Source organism: Balaenoptera acutorostrata, chromosome 3, assembly GCF_949987535.1.
Source record: "Balaenoptera acutorostrata chromosome 3, mBalAcu1.1, whole genome shotgun sequence".
NCBI classification, from domain to species: Eukaryota; Metazoa; Chordata; class Mammalia; order Artiodactyla; family Balaenopteridae; genus Balaenoptera; species Balaenoptera acutorostrata.
Window position 1 is genome coordinate 172,156,296 of NC_080066.1, and position 19,036 is coordinate 172,175,331.

The following is a 19,036-nucleotide window of genomic DNA, read 5'->3' on the forward strand; positions in this document are numbered from 1 at the left end:
AAACTTTTTTTTTTTTTTTTTTGGCTGCGTTGGGTCTTTGTTGCTGCTCGCGGGCTCTCTCTAGTTGCGGCGAGCGGGGGCTACTCTTCGTTGCGGCGTGCGGGCTTCTTATTGTGGTGGCTTCTCTTGTTGCGGAGCACGGGCTCTAGGTGCGTGGGCTTCAGTAGTTGTGGCACGTGGGCTCAGTAGTTGTGGCTCGGGGGCTCTAGAGCACAGGCTCAGTAGTTGTGGCGTGCGGTATCCTCAGCCATTGAGAAGCTAGGATCTTGAGTTCTGAAGGGAGAAGGCCTGGATTTGAATGCTGGCTCCGTCACTTACAAGCTGACTGACCTCGGGCAAGGGACTTCTCTAATCTTCAGAGCGCTTAACTATGAAACAGTGAGAGAACGTGTACCCATCTTGTTATAAGGCGGTAAAGAATCATCTACATAAACTGCCTAGCCCAGTAGCTGGCACGTGGCAAATGCTTAACAAATGACAGCTGCTATTATTATTATTATTAACACTATTCTTCAGAAAGTGTAAGCTGTACATTTCCCAAAAGGAGAAAAAAATGAATCTAGGACTTTTATATTCTTCCCCTACCAATCCCAGGAAGAGGTTCCTAAGAAAAAGTTGAAGATGCTATCAGATTTCCTGGCCACCAAGTAAAGAATATGTCACTCCCCAAGAGGAGTGTTTATACCCTAACTGGGAGGGACATCTTTATTTTTTATTATTTATTTATTTTATTGAAGTATAGTTGATCTACAATGTTGTGTTAATTTCTACTGTGCAGCAAAGTGATTCAGTTATACACATATATACATTCTTTTTCATATTCTTTTCCATTATGGTTTATCTCAGGATATTGAATACAGTTCTCTGTGTTAAACAGTAGGTCCTTGTTGTTTATCCATTCTATACATAATAGTTTGTATCGGGCCTCCCTGGTGGCTCAGTGGTTAAGAATCTGCCTACCAATGCAGGGGACACGGGTTCGAGCCCAGGTCTGGGAAGATCCCACATGCCGCGGAGCAACTAAGCCCGTGCGCCACAACTGCTGAGCCTGTGCTCTAGAGCCTGCGAGCCACAACTACTGAGCCTGCATGCCACAACTACTGAAGCCCACACGCCTAGAGCCTGTGATCTGCAACAAAGAGAAGCTGCTGCAATGAGAAGCCCGCACACCACAGTGAAGAGTAGCCTCCGCTCGCCGCAACTAGAGGAAGCCCCTGCGCAGCAACAAAGACCCAACGCAGCCAAAAATAAATCTAAAAAATAAATACATTTCTTAAAAAAAAAAAAAGAAAGAAAAGATACATGCATCCCAATGTTCGTTGCAGCACTACTTACAATAGCCAAGATAGGGGAGCATCCATTGACAGAGAAATGGATAAAGAAGATGTGTACATATATACAATGGAATATTAATTACTCAGCCATAAAAGGGAATGAAATAATGCCATTTGCAGCAACATGGATGGACCTAGAGGTTATCATACTAAGTGAAGTAAATCAGACAGAGAAAGAGAAACATCATTTGATATCACTTATATGTGGGATCTCATTAAAAAAAAAGATACAAATGAACTTATTTACAAAACAGAAACAGACTCACAGATCTTGAAATCAAACTTACTGTTACCAAAGGGGAAACGTAGGGGGAAGTGATAAATTAGGAGATTGGGGTTAACAGCTACACACTACTATATATAAAATAGATAACTAACAAGGACCTATTGTATAACACAGGGAACTGTACTCAATATTCTGTAATAACCTATATGGGAAAGAATCTGAAAAAGAATGGAGATATATATATATATATATATATATATATATATAACTATAACTATATATAACTATAACTATATATATATATAGTTATATATATATAACTGATATATATATATATATATATATATATAACTGATTCAGTTTGCTGTACACCGGAAACTAACACATTGTAAATCAACTATACTCCAAAAAAAATTAAAAAAAAAAAAAGAATTACTCAGAAAAGTAATATAAGAGGTATGCAAGGAGAAGAAAGCATTTCTTGTGTAACAATAAAAATGAGTTACTCAATAGAAAGGACCACCTTGAAAATTATACTAATTTGCTACTAAATTAATTTGCTATTTGCTGGAAGCTATTTTCAGGAAATGATACCTTGTTCTGTGCAGGCCCAACTCCAACTTTCATATTTAAAAGATGCATTTACCAAGGTCTCATACTTGGATGAACTCCTGATGCGTATTCAGAAGGTACTGATGGGAGAGAAATGGATGAGCACACATCTTTAAAACTGTAATATGTTGGTCATTTCTTTCAATTTATATTCACTGACCAGATGAAGGTTTTTATTTGAGCCCTATCTGCAAGAGTATAAGAATAGTTCACCTTGTCTTACAAGAAGTAAAACAGCAGAACAGTTTTGTTTTACTTTCAAAGTTAGGTACATCCGTAAACAATATCAATTTGTACCAAATCCCTAACCCTGTACTTCCCCTCCCCCACTGCCTTCTCCAACACACACAGTGCAATACACAGAGCTAGCAAGAGGTAAATCTGGCCAGTACACCCCAGAATGGTCCAGAAAAATACTCCTTATCATGGGGCCTAAGGCCAGCGGGCTGATACCCAAAGCCGGGTCCCAGAAATAACAAAAATGAAACCAGGAGATCAGGTTCCAACCAGGACTTTCTTAAGGGCCAGGTGTCAACACCTACAGGTTGGATGGGAGGAAGCAACTAGAAGCTCAAGAGTAAGAGCAGAGGGGTCAGCCATGCAGGAGGTGCTCAGGCTGGATTTCCGGTCGGGAGGGCCAGTGCTGGGCAGCAGTGGCACCAGCACCCAAGCTGGCTTGCGGTCTCCTTCCTTGTATTCATTCATCTGGCCCAGCGGTTCTGTACGTGTGATCCCCGGCCCCAAGGGGTCTCTGAGGCCCAAACTATTTTCATAATGCTAAGGCACTGTGTGCCTTGTTTCACTCTCTTGACATTTGCATTGATGATGCAAAATCTGTGGTAGGTAGCACTGCATGAATCGTTTCACCTGTTTTTAGCATAAATCAAGGCAGTAATACCAAATTGTACTGATAATCATTGTATTCTTCGCCACTTTGCCCTCACAGCTAAAAAAAAAAAGAAAGAAAAGTCAGTTTCACTTGAGTATCCTTGATGAAGCAATAAAAAATTGTTTTATTAAATCTTAATTCTCAAGTGCACATCTTTTTAACATTCTGGGAAGTACCCATACTGCATTTCTGTCACACGTGGAGGCACGATGATTGTCTCCAGGAAAAACTCTTGCCCAGTTGTTTAAGTTGAGATCTAGACTGGCCACTGTTTTAATGGAACACTATTTTTATTTGAAAGAATGACTGACAGACAAACTACGGTTATTTAGACTTGAGTACTTGGTCGACATTTTCTTAAAAATGAACGAAGTGAGCCTGTCATTTCAAGGAAAACAACTGTGACAGTATTTGTTGCCAATGCTAAAATTCAAGCTTTCAAGTGAAAATTAAAATTTGGGAAACTTATATCTGCCACTGTGAGCTTGACAGTTTCTCAATACTTAAAGACTTTTCTGATAAATTCAGTGGTGATATTAACAAATGTAGTTTTTAAAATATTGTATAATGAAATGTGTTAACATTTAGAAGATAACCAATGCATGGTGTTACAAAATCATGGTTGGGTAAAAGATCCATTGAAAATACAAAATACACCAAAGGATTTTAATGTAGCAAAGTATGAAAAGTTAATTGATATGATTTCAAATTATACATTGCAGCTAGCCTGTAAGAAATTACCACTTACTGAGTTATGGTATAATATCAAAAGGAATATCTACAGTTATATGAAAAAACTATTAAAATACTCCTCCCTTTTCAACTACATATCTGTGTGAGGCTGTATTTTTCTTTATATACCACAATCAGAATGCCACAAAGGGATTTCAGAAGCAGATAGGAGAATCCAGCTGTAATGTATTAAGAATTTTAAAGACGTGCAAAAATGTAAAATAATTCTCTTACCACAGTTTTTTGGTTTGTTTTGGAAAGCTTACTTAGTTTTCATTTAAAAAGTTATGTTACAACGTAATTAACTTATTATTTTTTTTTCCTTTTTTTTTAAAGGATTTTCTTATTTATTTATTTATTTATTTGTTGTTTATTTTTGGCTGTGTTGGGTCTTCGGTTCGTGCGAGGGCTTTCTCCAGTTGCGGCAAGCGGGGGCCACTCTTCATCGCGGTGCGGGGACCGCTCTTCATCGCGGTGCGCGGGCCTTTCTCTATCGCGGCCCCTCCCGTCACGGGGCACAGGCTCCAGACGCGCAGGCTCAGCAATTGTGGCTCACGGGCCCAGCTGCTCCGTGGCATGTGGGATCTTCCCAGACCAGGGCTCGAACCCGTGTCCCCTGCATTAGCAGGCAGATTCTCAACCACTGCGCCACCAGGGAAGCCCCTTATTTTTAAATGAATTAATCTTTTAAATTTTTCTCAGTTTTAATTTCTAGTATGGTAACAATTGATAGATATAACGCACATAAACAGAAGCCTTTGGAGTTCTGAGTTTTTAAGAGTTTAAAGGAATCCTGAAGGCACAAAGTTTGAGAACCACTGGTTTAGTACATATAGAATACTTAGCATGTACTGGGCCTGCGCTGGTACAGGGATAGTATGGTGCACTGGACAGACACGGGCCCTGCCCTCAGAGCTAGCAGTCACCTACAATTAAACAGATAGTTCCCATAGAGTGGGAAGTGTCATGATAGGAGAAGCACAAAGTGATATGGTAGCACCTGGCCCTTTTTAGGGAAGACTTCCAGGAGGAATTAATGTCTCTGGTGATACTTGAAGGATGAGTAAGAGTTAGCCAGGCAAAGAGAGCTTGATTGCTTTGGGTATATGGAAAAGCATGTGCAGAGGTCCCCATGTGAGAGATCATGACTTCACTGCAGAAATAAAAGAAGTCGCGTGTAACAGGAGCACAGAGTGGAGGGATGGTGAGATGTGAAGCTGGACTAGAAGACAGTAGCCAGGTCGTGAAGGGCTTTGTGAGTGTGTGAGGACCTCCCCCTAGGGGAAATGGAGGATCCCGGGGGAGGGCGTTAAGTCAGGAGAGCGACTTCAGATTGCATTTTAGACAGATCTCTCTGGCTGTAGAGAATGGAGGTCTAGAGGCAGGGAGACCGGTTAGGGGTCACCATGGCAACCAAATCAAGAGATGATGGAACCTGGGCTAGGCTATGGCCCAGGTGTTGGAGAGATGTGGACAGACTTAAGGGAGATTTGTGTGAAGTTTACAGATCTAGGTAAATAGATTGGGTGTGGTTAAGGAGGGAAGGGTAGGTATCAGGACTAAATTTAATTCATTTGTATCATTTTTTTAGATTGCACATATAAGAGATGAACAAATGAACTTATTTACAAAACAGAAATAGACTCACAGACATAGAAAGCAAACTTGGGTTACCAAAGGGGAAAGTGGGGGAGAGAGATAAATTAGGAGTTTGGAATTAACAGATACACAGATACATGCTACTATATATAAAATAGATAAACAGCAAGGACCTACTGTATAACACAGGGGACTGTATTCAATATCTTGTTATAACCTATAATGGAAAAGAATCTGAAAAAAGATTATATATATATATATATATATATCTGATTCAAGTATATATATATATATGTATATATATATATATATCTATATATATCTGAGTCCGTTTGTTGTACATTTGATAACAACACAACATTGAACATTGTAAATCAACTATACTTCAATTAAGAAAATTTTTTTGACAAGACTGAATTTAGGTTTCAGGTTTAGCACCTGGGAGTAACGATAATGCTCACTGACAGAGGGAAAACAGAAGGTACAGGTTGTAAAAGGGGGAGGATGTATTCCATTTGAGCCATCTCCGAGCTATCCAAGAGGAGATGCCCAGTCAGCATTTGGATATGTGGTTCTGAAGCTGAGGAGGAAGAGCTGGACAAGAGACATAGATTTGAGAGTTATTAGTATATAAATGGTAACTGAAGGCATAGGATGAGTGAGATCTTGCTGAGAGAAGGATTTAGACAAGAAGGGAAGACTATCTGAAGAGAGAACCATGGGGAGTACCAACATTTAGGAATAAACAAAGAAAGAGTGTGCAAAGTTGGCTGGGAAAAGTGCCCAGAGAATTAAGAGAATCCAGAGACTATGTGGTCTCCGCAGAGACTATTGAGACTATTGAGATCAAGGAGATAGAGGAAGAAGGAGGGGTCAGTGATGACCAGTGTTGTCAAGAAGTCAGTGAAATGATTAAGAGAGTCTTCTAGATTGAGCAACAAGAAAGTAGTTGTTGAGTCATTGACTGTATCCAGAGCAATGTCAGTGGAGCGGTAGGCTCCAAGAGCTGGAAGAGAGAGGAAGAGAAGAGAGGAGGGGGTTGGTGGAGGACAGGAGGGGAAAGATAGAAAAAGGTGTGGTGGGTGAGTGGGGAGAGAGAGAGGGATGTTGAGATGTGAGATTATTATAATTCTATGGGAAGGAGCCCATAGAGAGAGAAGGTTGAAGATACAAGAGGCAAGGGGAAATCAATGGTGAGGTTCCAGAAGACTAAGGAGGGAAGGGGATTTGGAGAACAGGTGGAGGGAAGCTATGTCTCCAACAGAGAACCAAGTTTCAATTAAGGCATAAGGTACAGTGAGCATTAGCTGAAGAAGATGTAGGATAGTTTAATTAGAAACGGAAGCTCCGTGGTACCCATTGGAAAGGTTTAGGAGGAGAGCAGTGGGAGTTTGGATCAAAGGAGAAAAAAAACAGAGCAGCGTGAGGAAGAAGACAGGGAAGACGAAGCCTAGAGGGGCTCACCAGAGTGGCCAAGTAGAACAGTTACATGAGGAGAAAGGCAGGATACACAGAGAGCTGGATCTTATTTTAGATATTGGTAATTAAATTACAGATATTGGTAATTTAATCTTTTCTTTTTACACAATGATGCATTTGTATCACAACCTAAAAATTACCCTCAATAATAGTGATTCATTTTTTTTTAACCAAAATATTTTCTAGCCAATTCAAATTATTCCTGTGTGTTCTGTTGTTTAATTTTATGTTCACCGGGTTAAATCTTCATCTATGCTCCTGACATTGAGTTCCCTATGTAGAAAAATCTATTCATTATGAAGACATTTATTGCTCTATTGAGTTGTCTATTTAAAACACAGAGAACCGAAAATTAAATGTAGTGCATTTCTATTTTGGAAAAAAAGTGGATGAATGGGTACTATTTTCTTGAATACACCGTGTTTGTCTTAGATAATTAATAGTCCAGATTCATAGGCTAACAGATGCCAATCCTTGCTTGTTTTGATACTTGTTCCTTATTGAAAGGGATGTTTCCTAAGACTTATACATGCCATGTTCTGCATCAGGGGAAATGATAAGACAGATGTAATGGAGACAGTTGCTTTTGGGGCACAGCTAAGCTAAGTGATCAACAGAGACGTTGGTCTCCAAAATCTATTTCTCTGAGGTTAATTATGCAAAGTATGAAACAGTTTCTTTGTTGAAATTGTGAAATAAAATATCTCAAGTAGCTTCAGTATAAGATTAAGCCATTAAGTACTTATAGATTCCAAGTCTACAGCCCTCTACTAAATATTTATTGTATTTAAGACTTTGGTGTTTGTTCCAGATACATTCTTTAATGACATATCCTAATTTCTCTAAATTTCTAATATTGGTAAATGAGAATATCCCTGTGTTGTGTACTTATAAGTGTGGACTACAGTACAGTACAAGGGCACTGTCAAATGAGAAATCTGCAGTTAATACTTAGTGGATCTGATCAGGAGGTCAGAGTTTATTTTTTTATTTCTTCCCAGTGTAACCCCCAAGAGGCCGTCTGTTCCATTTCTTAACATGTATAGTGGATTCTCCTGTCAATATCCAGGCTGGGACAGAGTAATGGAGAGAGCTTTGTCTTCCATGCCACGTAATCCCATCTGGCTCCCAGCCCCACCATCTCTGTTATAAACAGAAGCCCCTCCACTCTTTCTGGGTGTCTCATGCCTATTCTACTTGGATCTTCATTTGTTCTGACTTGGCCTCCACTCTTCCCCTCACTCAGGCTTTCCAAGGACATCCTTGGAATCTTTCTTTCATTGCAAGTGAACTTTCCTACATCCTTAACTGAGTGGTAAAACATTGCATCTTCCTTCTTGCTTTAGCTGACATTCAGCTCTTCTTCAAGAGCTTTGCTCAGTTGGTCTTTTGAGGGAACACTACTTCAGAAGCACAATGCTGTTTGGAGACCATTTCCCACCCTATGGTAGACCCTCCCTTTTTGATCATCCCGAATCTGATTGATTTGCTTTCTGTGTCCATGGCACTGTCATCCATCAAGTTCCAGATCACCTGCATCACATACAGCCTCTCACATCATCCTGGGTGCTACCCAGTACTTCAGATTTTCAGTTCCTTCGCCCTCTCAGTTCCAGTGACCTTCATCTCCATTACTTTAGCTGGCTGCTCACTTAGCAGGACCATTGTTTGGTCCTGGTAATGTCTGGACCATTACCAGGAAGTGCACCATTTCTAAAATCTCACCTTCAAATAACTCTTTTCTGTGAGCCAGGACCTCTGATACAGTATTGAGTGGTAGGGTTGGTAGTGGGCATCCATGTTGTATTTCTGGCTTTTTATGCAAATGCTTCTAAGTCTTTATATCACCATTTAGTATGATATTGCTATAGGGTTTTGGTGGAAGGAAAAAAATCCTTTATATTCCAAATCTGCTCAGTTTTTTCATGTGTCAATAGATGTTGGGCTTCTGTGATTTTTTTTTCCCCTACATATGTGAAGTTCTCATATTGTTTTTCTCCCTTAATCTGATATTTACAGCATTAAATTTTTTTCTCCTCCGTTTTTCCTCTCCTTTTGAAACTTCTTTAATGTCAGTGCTTTCCCTTACATCTTCTCCTTAATTTTTTCCCCTTACATCTGTCTCCTTAATTTTCCTTTCAGTGTTTCCCCCTATCTTTTTTTATCTCTCTCTACTGCATCCTGGGAGATTTTCTTAGTTTTGCCTTCCAGTTCATTAAATCTCTCTTAAGCTGTATGAAACTTGCTAATTATATTTTTTCATTACAAGATTTTCTGTTGGTTTCTTTTCATCTCTAACTCTTTTTCTTTCACACCCTTCTGATTTCACAGTCTTGTTTGATAGGTATTAGTCCCTCCATTATGATGACATTGAGGATTTTAAATGTCTTTTTCAGAGTGTTCTATTATAGCTATTTCCTCAGATGTGAATTGTCTCTTTTGTCAGAGTGCATTTAATCATGCTGCATATCCTTGCATATTTTGTAGTTTTCTTTTCTTTTCTTGAGAGCTTACCTCCCCTGTGGATCTGCTCTACAAGGGTTCTCTCTGAAGGGTGGTTTTGAGATTTCCTCAATCCCAGATCCAGGAATTTCTTAGCTCTGAAACAAGTCATAAATTAAGCATGGCTTGGGAATCCTACTACAGGGACGTAAAAATTTCTGTGCCCACATGTGATTCAGACTCAGTTGCTAGTGAGATATATGCATCTTATCTTCATTTCTAGTCACAGGTAATGTGGGGTCTTGATCCTAACCGAAAAAAAATGGAACTCTTCTCACCCCACCCTACCCCTGATATCTGTGAGGCATATTCAGTCCCTTCCCCTTTGCAGATGTAGAAACCTCAGACCCCTCCAGTCTTTCTGGCGCCTGCCCCCACCCCATCCTCACAATGGCCACAGAGTCTTCGTCATCACTTAGCACCATGGGCTTATGATCCTTTTCTATTCAGATACTTTCCTGTCTTGTTTTAGAAAATGGTTTCAATCAGTAAAGGTCCCAGCAGAAAATAGAGCATCACTCAGATACTTAAATTCAAGAGATTTTAATGAAGAAACTATTTACAGAAGTATGGACAGGAATAAAGAATCCAACAAGGTCATTTGAGGTACCAGGGACTAGGAAGCTGTCACCACTCCCAGTCTGAAGGGACAAGGGAGAGAATGTTATTATTGGAGGCCAGGGACAGCTGGAGCTATGGAGGAGGGTAGAAGCTGAGTTTGGAGGGAAGTAGCCACTACCAGAAGGAAGACCTGAGGCAGGGAGGGAGCAGGAAAGAAATACCCCATCCTCTCTCCTCCTCTTCTCCTATCTCTTGCTGGTAACTTCTGTTGGCCAAACCCAGCTGGAAGGCACCAGCAAGGAAGCGCGGGTAATAGGGCCCAGAGAGGCACAGAGCAAGGCAGGGAATGGATTGGAGGGATATGAAAGTAGAGAATAAATAAATAATACAAGGCTTATGTGATTTTTTTGTTAAAAAAATTTCATTTGTTATTTCTATATGTTGCAGCAGACTGAGAATTTTCAGCAAGTGTTTACCCTGCCATGTTGACTCAGAAGTCTAATAATCCCTACTCCAACCTCTTACTCAGCTGAATCTCTCATTCGGGCACACCCCTAACGTTTGCAGGGCCTGGGGCAAGGTACAAACAGAAGCCCGCATGCTATATGTCTATAGATACGAAAATTATAAATCAAGGTAAACTATTAGGTAAAATATGTTTTATCTTCCTACCTTGACAAATATACTTTAATAATGACTCGAAGGCAAAGCTGTGATGTGGAACTCATCGGTTCCTGGGCGAGCCACGTGGGGCACTCACGGCATGGGGGAGAGCTGGCCTCTGTCCCTGGCTCTGCTCCAGGTGATAAGGAGCCTCACATGCACTTGTGTGGACGCCCAGCCCTCACATCCCACCTCAATCCACATGACCTACGAACAGCCACCCTTTGGGTGGCCCCTCAGGAAGAGGCCTGCACAGGCACTGAAAGCGTGCTTAGGGCTGCTTGGGTAGGGAATCCTAGGGTCCCAGGGACCTGGAACGGGGTCTGAAAGGTGGAGGATGGAGGACGGAGGGGGGGCACATCTCGTTCGTCTTGCAGACTCCCTTTGTGGAGAGGGGTGCAGCCAGAGAAGGGCCAGAGCAGAGGCCTCTGAAATTCAGGTCCCAGGGCAGGGTCCCCGCTGGCCTGGGTTTAGTGCTGGTCCCATTGCACCTGATCTTCATCTTCATCAAGACCTCCAGTCCCTTCTCTTCTCTGTGTTTTTCTCAGACTGTGAGCCTCCCCGCCTGGCCTGGGTCCTCTGGTCCATCACGCTCTCAGCAAGGCCCTCAGCTTCCTAGCCCCCTTGTCCTTCCATCATTCGTACCCGGCAACCCGAGTCTCCGTCTTCCTGCTTTACGCAGGCTTGGTGAGGGCCTGCCATGGGAACAGTATAAGCAGTATTCACGTCCCAGTTGCACCTCTGGACCACCAGCTTCTTCCTGGTTCCCCCAAAACATTTTCGAAACTTCGCCACTCTTCTCAGGCTCCTGCCCCACCTCTTCTCTGTCACTCTCATCAAATGGCCTCGCTTCCCATTTCTCTAAGAAAAGAGAAGTCACCAAAGCCACAGTGTCTTTTACTTCCTGCCCCCCCCCCCCCACACCGCTCTGCAGTTTTACTGGACACTGTTGACAATGATGGTGAGGATAAGGATGGAGGATAATGGCTAACTTTTTCCACCCCTAAGCCCCACCTGCCGCCATGACGCCTTCCTCCTGTCTCAGAGGTGAAGGGGCTGCTTCCCTGCCCCCCAGCCTCTGGCAGATCCTTCCACCATGACTTTGGATTCTGCCCCTTCCTGCTTGCTGGGGACCTAACTGCATCAGTGATCTCCTCTGTCTAACACTCTGCCTTTAAGCTGCAGTCACTCCTCTGCCTCTCATTTCCAAATCCCCTCCAGTCCACGGTGGTCTTATTTCTGCCCCAATAACTCGGCTGAAACCTCTCCGATCAGGTCCAACAGTCACCTCTACTGGCTAAAGCCAATGGGTACTTTAGTCCTTCTGCACAGTATTTGACACAAGTGAGCTGGCCTTCTAAACATGCTCTTTGCCCTTGACACCCATGCTCTTCCTGCTTTTCCGGGCAGCTTTCTGAGTCTCCTTCCCTTCATTGTTGTCTTTTTCAGAGCTCTGCCCTCAGCTGCTTCTCTTCTTATTCATTAAACTCTCAGCCCTGACCTGTGGGTGCTCAATCAATCTCAAATTATGTATGCAAATCAGGCAGTGGTTTCAAATTCAAGCAAGGAACTCAAGTCTTTAAAAGTTTAAGCAAGAAGGAGCAAACTTTTTTTTGGAGGGATACACATTTCCAATTATGAATGATGTATTACTTATTGGAACTGGAGTCCACTGAGGGAGAAAAAACCATAATAGCTTATTTCAGAACTAATACAGCTATACATTAGCAACAGAAATGATGTCGCTATCTTATTAGAAATACAACAAAGAGGTAACTTAGCAGCTGTCTCCTGCACTGTCATTTCATTTTGCTCTGTAGTTCTTGGCAGAGAATCTAGAAAAGAAAAAAAAATAATTAAGCCACACTGTGTTCTCCTAGACTAAATGAGTTCTGCTGTTCTGAGAAACAAATCTTAAAAGGCAATGTATGTTCCATGATTATTAGAAATAGAACATTTTCAAAATTTTTTTTTTCCCCTAGAGACATGTGATTAAACATTATGGCCTTTTCCCTTCTAGCTAAGAGAAACGTCGTAAAATTTCTCTTAGCTCCATGTTCCAAACCCAAAATTCGAGGGCCAAACATCAGCCTAGGGGCCATAATTAGATCTTGAAACCCACTTTGAAAAAAGAATTCCACAGAGAACTATTCAGGGCTCTCTTTTCATTGAGATAAAGAGATGCCACATGTAGAGCATTTATTTGTTTATTCATTCATCGTTCATTCCACAAATAATTATGTTAATAGCCACTTAAAGTCATCTTAGAATGGGTATTATTTAATGTGCAGAAGGATGCATGGCAAAAAGAGACGCTGAGTTTATTTTTTCCTTTATTTGGCCTTTACCTGCCAAGGTTTCTTTTCCCCACCTTCAGAATGTGTTTGCCAGCAGGACCTACTTTGCATATGTGTCATATTATTATATTCCATCTTTCCCTGTTACAGTCATTTTAATAGTGATTTGGGTTGTGGTATCTTTGTGCTACTCTGTACTGAAGCAGAGGGAACTCTTACCAGTCCAGGGAAAGAAGGAATTGTCAAAATGAAATCAGAAGTCAGGGTTCCATTGCCTGCTGATTTGTACAGTTCACGTTTTTACAACGTAAGTATGAACTAAAACTGGTATTACGGCCACTTTAATTTTTATCGACATGTCTAAGAATATGAATATGGCTAAAAGGGAGATAGATGAGACGTGCAGATTTTGTGGGAAACATTATTAATGCTCTTAATCTTCTGGCGTTACCTAGGGGCCCAAGAGAGCACAAGGCAGAATTGAATACAGTCCCAGCCCAGAATAAGAGGCCAATGCATGTTAGCCTAGGAGTGGAAAAGCCATTGCCTGCAGCGGTAACATAAATGTATGACTTAGGCTGGGTGGGAGATCACGGGCAGTGGTGGGGCTGGAGAGCTCCTAAGTTGCCTAAAGGCATCCATGTTTAACAAATGGAAAAAGCACTGTGCTCGCCAAACAAAAACGTGTCTAGAGATTCAGTACTGTCCCAGCCCAAGTGTTAGATCTCTGCAGTATGCCTATCCCTTGCTTTATTTCCTCCATTCCCCTTTCCACATACCCTCTTTCACTCTTTTACTTCCCACCACCATCCACCCTGTATCTCGGACTGCTTGCCACTTCAGCTGAGAGCTGCAATCACAAAGTTTCTACCTCATTTCAAAGAATATCTAATGTCCATCGACAGATGAATGGATAAAGAAGATGTGGTGTGTATACGTACATGCACAATGGAATATTACTCAGCCATCAAAAAGAATGAAATAGTGCCATTTGCAGCAACAGGGATAGACCTAGAGATTATTATACTAAGCAAAGTAAGTCAGAAAGAGAAAGACAAATACCATATGATATCACTTGGAATCTAAAATTTGACACAAATCAACATATCTACAAAATAAAAACAGACTCACAGATATAGAGAACAGACTTGTGGTTGCCAAGGGTCGGGGGGGGGCGGGGGTAGAGGAGGGAAGGAATGGGAGTTTGAGATTAGCAGAGGCAAACGATTATATATAGGATGGATAAACAACAAGGTCCTACCGTATAGCACAGGGAACTATATTCAATACCCTGTGATAAATCATAATGGAAAAGAATATGAAAAAGAATATATAACTGAGTCACTTTGCTGTACAGAGGAAATTAACACAACGTAAATCAACTATACTTCAGTAAAATCTAAAAAAAAAAAAAAATAGTAATAACTAATGAAATGTGCCTGGGTTTGCGAGTGTTTGCGTACATATTAACCAAGCATCATTTAAAACACTTTTTAAAACTTCTCAATCTTTGTTAGCTTTTATAGTATATATATAATACATGTTCTTCATTTGAAAAGTTCTAACAGTATAGAAACTAAAGTAAAATGAGTTTCTTCCTTTCTCCCCTCTGCCAATCCCATTCCCTGGATAAATATTATTAGCTGTTTGGTGTATATTCATCCACATTTTTTCTGAACATATAAACTAACATATACATGCACATGCTTACACACATAGATTATGCATAAATATAATATTAAAATACTGCATACCATTCTGCAACTTGCTTTTCCATATAATGCATCACAGACAAATTTTCATAATAGTATGATTATATCACATTCTTTGTAACAGCTATTTATCAATATATAATAATTTACTTAACCAGTCCCTGTTAGTGATGTTTAAATTGCTTCTAGCTTTTCTATTTTTCTGCATCCAACTCTCTACAAGCATGTGTGATAGCCATCTCCACGTTCAAAGCCAAACTCCTAATCTTCTCCCCCATACCTGCTTATCTTAAAGTTTTCCATCTTAATTCACAGAACTCCATCCTTTGCGTTGCTTATGCCAAAACCCTTGGAATCATCTCAGGCTCCTTTCTCTTTCTCCACATCCATTATGTCAGCACCAGCTCTGCCTCCCAAGTCAGCTCCATGCTTCTGCCTTTACCCGACAGTCTGTTCTCAACCTGAGGGATCCTTTTCAAATGTGCAGCAGGTCAGGCCACGCTTCTGTGGATTCTTGTCTCACTTGCATAAAAGCCAAGGTCCTTACACTGGTGGACAAGGCCTTAAATGATCACCCCCACCACCTCCACCCCCCGCCGGCATTGTCTCCCCCGCCCATACTCACCTATAGCTCTCCCACTTTGCTCATGCTGCCCCAGCCATACTCGCCTTCTCACTTGTCTTCAAACATGCCAGGTATGCTCCTCTCTCGGGGCCTTTGCACATGCTCTGCCTTCTGTCAGCAATGCTCTTCCCCCAGATATACACAAGCCTGCTTCCTAACACTTTCAAGTGTTCAATAGTCTCCTTCTCAGTGAGGTCTTCCTTGCTCAGGGTATTTATAAAGAACATTTCCCAGCCTTCTCTAGCCCTCTTCTCTGTAGTACTTATCACCATCTAATGTACTTTACAATAGAGGTTACTTTTTGTTTTGTTTATTATCTGTCTCTACCCCTGGAAGATAAGGAGGGCAGGAAATTTGTCTGTTTGGTTCTCTGTGGAATCCTCAGCATCTGGACGAGTGCCTGCCCCACAGTAGGCTGACAGTAGCTACTTGTTGAATGAACAGATGCTATGAACGTGTCAGCTGTGAACGTCCACATACATATTTATTTGCTCGCATGTGGGGCTGTCTCTTCAAGGTGAATTATTAGAAGTGGAATTGCTGAGCCAAAGGGCATGCTTATTTTAAATGTAATAGGTATTGTAAATTGCTTTCCATAAGGGTTGTACATTTGGTATACTATATGATTCTTCTTGTAAAAAAAAAAAAAAAAAGATGTATTTTAAAATAGAACTTAACCTGGATGTAGGGGTGAGGTTACAAGTGAAAGGGACCTTTTAATTCAGGGATCCTTCATCTGGGGTCCATGAACGTAGACTTCTGATGGACATTCAGCATCTTTTTAAACTGGAAATGTTGCCAACACAGCACAGTCATTTTAACAGTATCTGGGACTTTGTCACTAACAGAAGTCACAAATATTTTTGTATCATAGTATAAATGTTGTGGCTGTCTTGAATTTGTTCACCCTCTTTACTGCTTTGGAATCACAGTGAATCCTCCTTCCCTTGAATCCTCCCTTTCCATTACCCACCACTAGTTATTTGCCTCACCACTAGATCTTGTTATTTAATGTGTTAATAAAGAAGCACCTATAATACCTTATTGCTAATTTGTTTTTTAAATACTCATATCTATTTCAGTATAATTGGTTTCATTTTATGCATTTAAAATTAGAGTCTTTATCAAACTGCCACAAGGGTTCATGGTGCAAAAACAGTTAAGAGCTCTGTTCGTTGAAGGAGCTGCTGTTCATTTGAAGGAGTAAGTTAGTCATACAGATAATCATTAGGCATTTTATGAAATTAAAGTGCCACAAAATTTCAGTACCAGAATAGTAGATACACTAATATTCATGGCTATCGTGTCTTTCATTCGTTCATCCGATGCTTATTTATTAAGTGCTTCTATAGGCAGTGCTCTGTGTCAAGAGTTCTGCAAATCAAAGGTGAAGATCTGCTCCTTGCTTATGCTCACTGGGGAACGTTGAAAGTGACTAATCCAGTGATGCACATCAGAACCGTCTACCCAGAGCCTTTCCATCCTTGACTCACTCCCCTCCTCTACCCACCTCTGCATGTTGGAGAGCTCAGGTCTTGTTCCTGGTTTTCTTCTCTATCCACGTTTTTTCGCTACGTGATCTTATGCAGAGTTACAACACCTAAATGCTGGTGATTTCCAAAGTTACACCTTCAGACCAGATCTTGCCCTAAGATCCAGGCTCATCCATACTTACCATCTCTACTTGGGTGACTCATGGCATCCCAGACTTCATAATCAAACATATTTCTCCCTACTATTTCAGTAAGTGGCATCACTATCCATCCATTGACTCAAGCTAAAAATTGCCCAAGGGTCTTCCTTGAATCCTACCTTCCCTTTACTTGCCTCCCCTTATCCCACATCCCTAATGCAATTCATCAGCAAATAATATTGGTTCTCTATTCATAATACCTTATTACAGTGCTATTCAAAGTGTGGTCAGCAGATCAGTGCTGGTCCGTGATGAGTTAGGTATAGACATTGAGAGTAAGCATTAGAAGCTTTTACAGCAGTTTGAAATTGTCATGATGCCACATTCACTATGGCAGATTCATATCATTGAACAGGGTATAGACCTCTTCAGTTCTGGCAAGCTCAAATGGTGAGTCATGTGGCGCAAGTTGTGTAATAAATAATCCCGTGCAATAGGACCATATTACAGTATGTGATAGTTTATGATTGGTTTATCAGCTGTATTCTCAAAGTGTATAAAAACCTGTGAAGATGTAAGCATTTCTTGTTATAACTTACATTTACAAGTTTTCATTTTTAATCAAAAAGTTTCATTTTATTGTTTAACATTATTAGTTAATTAAGGAAATAAAATTTATGTTGATTATTTTCACCCTCAAGTTACAGAAGGTAAAACCAGCCTCACTAGAGTTTTTTGTTAGCTTGTTGGCAAGGAAACACTTGTCTTTTCTGAATGTGGCAAGAGTATAAACCAAATGGTGAAGGTGGAAGTGATTCTGAAGAAACAAAGGCCCAAGAGTACATATTTGTTTTCCTCAAAACTGTGATCCTTCACATACTGAGTTCAGTTTATAGCTGTCATTGATGTTGACATCCTAAAAGCATAATGTTTAGTGATTTGTAGAGACATACTGGCTATGAAGCAATGGAACCATCAAAACATATAGGGTAGTAGAATCCACGATGACACACAAAAAAAGTATTCTTTAATGGCATCCAAAAAAAAATAATTAAGTTCAAAGCCACGAGAATTTTTTGAAAGAAAGAATAGAGGATTAAAAAGCTGATTGAAACAGGTATTCAGTATTTCTCTTATAAACATGAGGGTTCTACAGGCTTCTTAGTAAGTAGTGTTTCAGCTCGCCAAGACTAAAATCCATATACAGTTGGCGAGACATTGGTGAAGGATTGTATCAAAGGTATTTGCTCAGAAATGTTGGGTGAATCCGCGCACAGAAGGTAGCTCAAGTATACTTCCAGGGCCCCCGCAGCTCAGCCTATTCTGGAACCGGCCAATGGTGTGGAGGACTAACTCATAGAGCAACTGAAGCCAGCAACATGTTTTTTCATTGTAGTGCAATCATTTCACTCATATTCCTATTTATGTGCAATTTGAACATGTTGGTGATACGAAGGAAGAATTTCTTTTTTCAGTTTTGTCGCTGACAAACAACTAAGTCTGAACTGTGTAGATGAAGGATTAGTTGTCAACAAACATGGACTGGAATTTACATTTTGTGTAGGAGCGTGTTCCGATGGTGCAGAAGACATCGCCCTGATTTAGGGGCTGCACCAGAATGTAAATCAGCGGGCTGTCTCTCTCATGAAGAAGTCCTGCTATGAAAAGAAATGTTGGTGGAACTAAACTGTGGGCTTAGTGCCGTCCTAAAAATCATGAATTAGGTAAAGGCTGGTGTGTTAAATTCTGGATTATTCTCTTGTGTTACATGATACTGTGTAGGCAGATCATGAACAGCTATTACTACATGCTGAGGTGTGATGATAATCAAGAGGACAAGTGTTCGAGAATGTTCAATTTATAGAACAACTCTAAACGTTTCTGTAAAATCAGAAGACAGTTTGATCCCGGCTTGTTGAAGATATGAATTGGACAAGCAGGATTGCGTATGTATCTAATACCTTCATTATTTTTAATGATCTCAGTATTTCCATGCAAAGAAGAAATGCAACATGTTTTTCAGTGGCTGATAAAAAAAAAGAAAGGAGCTTGGAAGAACAGAGTTTCTACAGATTATTATGACACACGTTCCATAAATTAACAATTATCAATGATGCAGGTGATCTTTATACTGCACATCTGTGAAAAGCTATCACAAAACACCTTAAAATT

General features: G+C 40.6%; 1 protein-coding gene across 10 annotated transcripts in view; it reads left to right on the top strand.

Annotated features, from left to right (window-relative positions):
• The window catches only part of LOC103019590 (EF-hand calcium-binding domain-containing protein 11-like), a 238,117-nt gene that overhangs the window by 92,207 nt on the left and 126,874 nt on the right, over positions 1–19,036 (top strand). The window contains exon 6 of one of the 10 annotated variants that reach the window (XR_009007393.1): positions 10,382–10,570. The exons of 5 other annotated variants lie outside the window; for them this stretch is intronic. Coding sequence is in view for 3 of the 5 variants with exons in the window: in XM_057542281.1 (XP_057398264.1) it covers positions 969–1,059 (91 nt within the window). In the remaining 2 variants the exon portion in view is untranslated. Of the gene's footprint in view, positions 1–968; positions 1,198–10,381; positions 10,571–19,036 lie in introns of those variants that run through there. 4 more of the 10 variants (XM_057542281.1, XM_057542256.1, XM_057542263.1 and 1 more) reach the window with 4 other exon arrangements.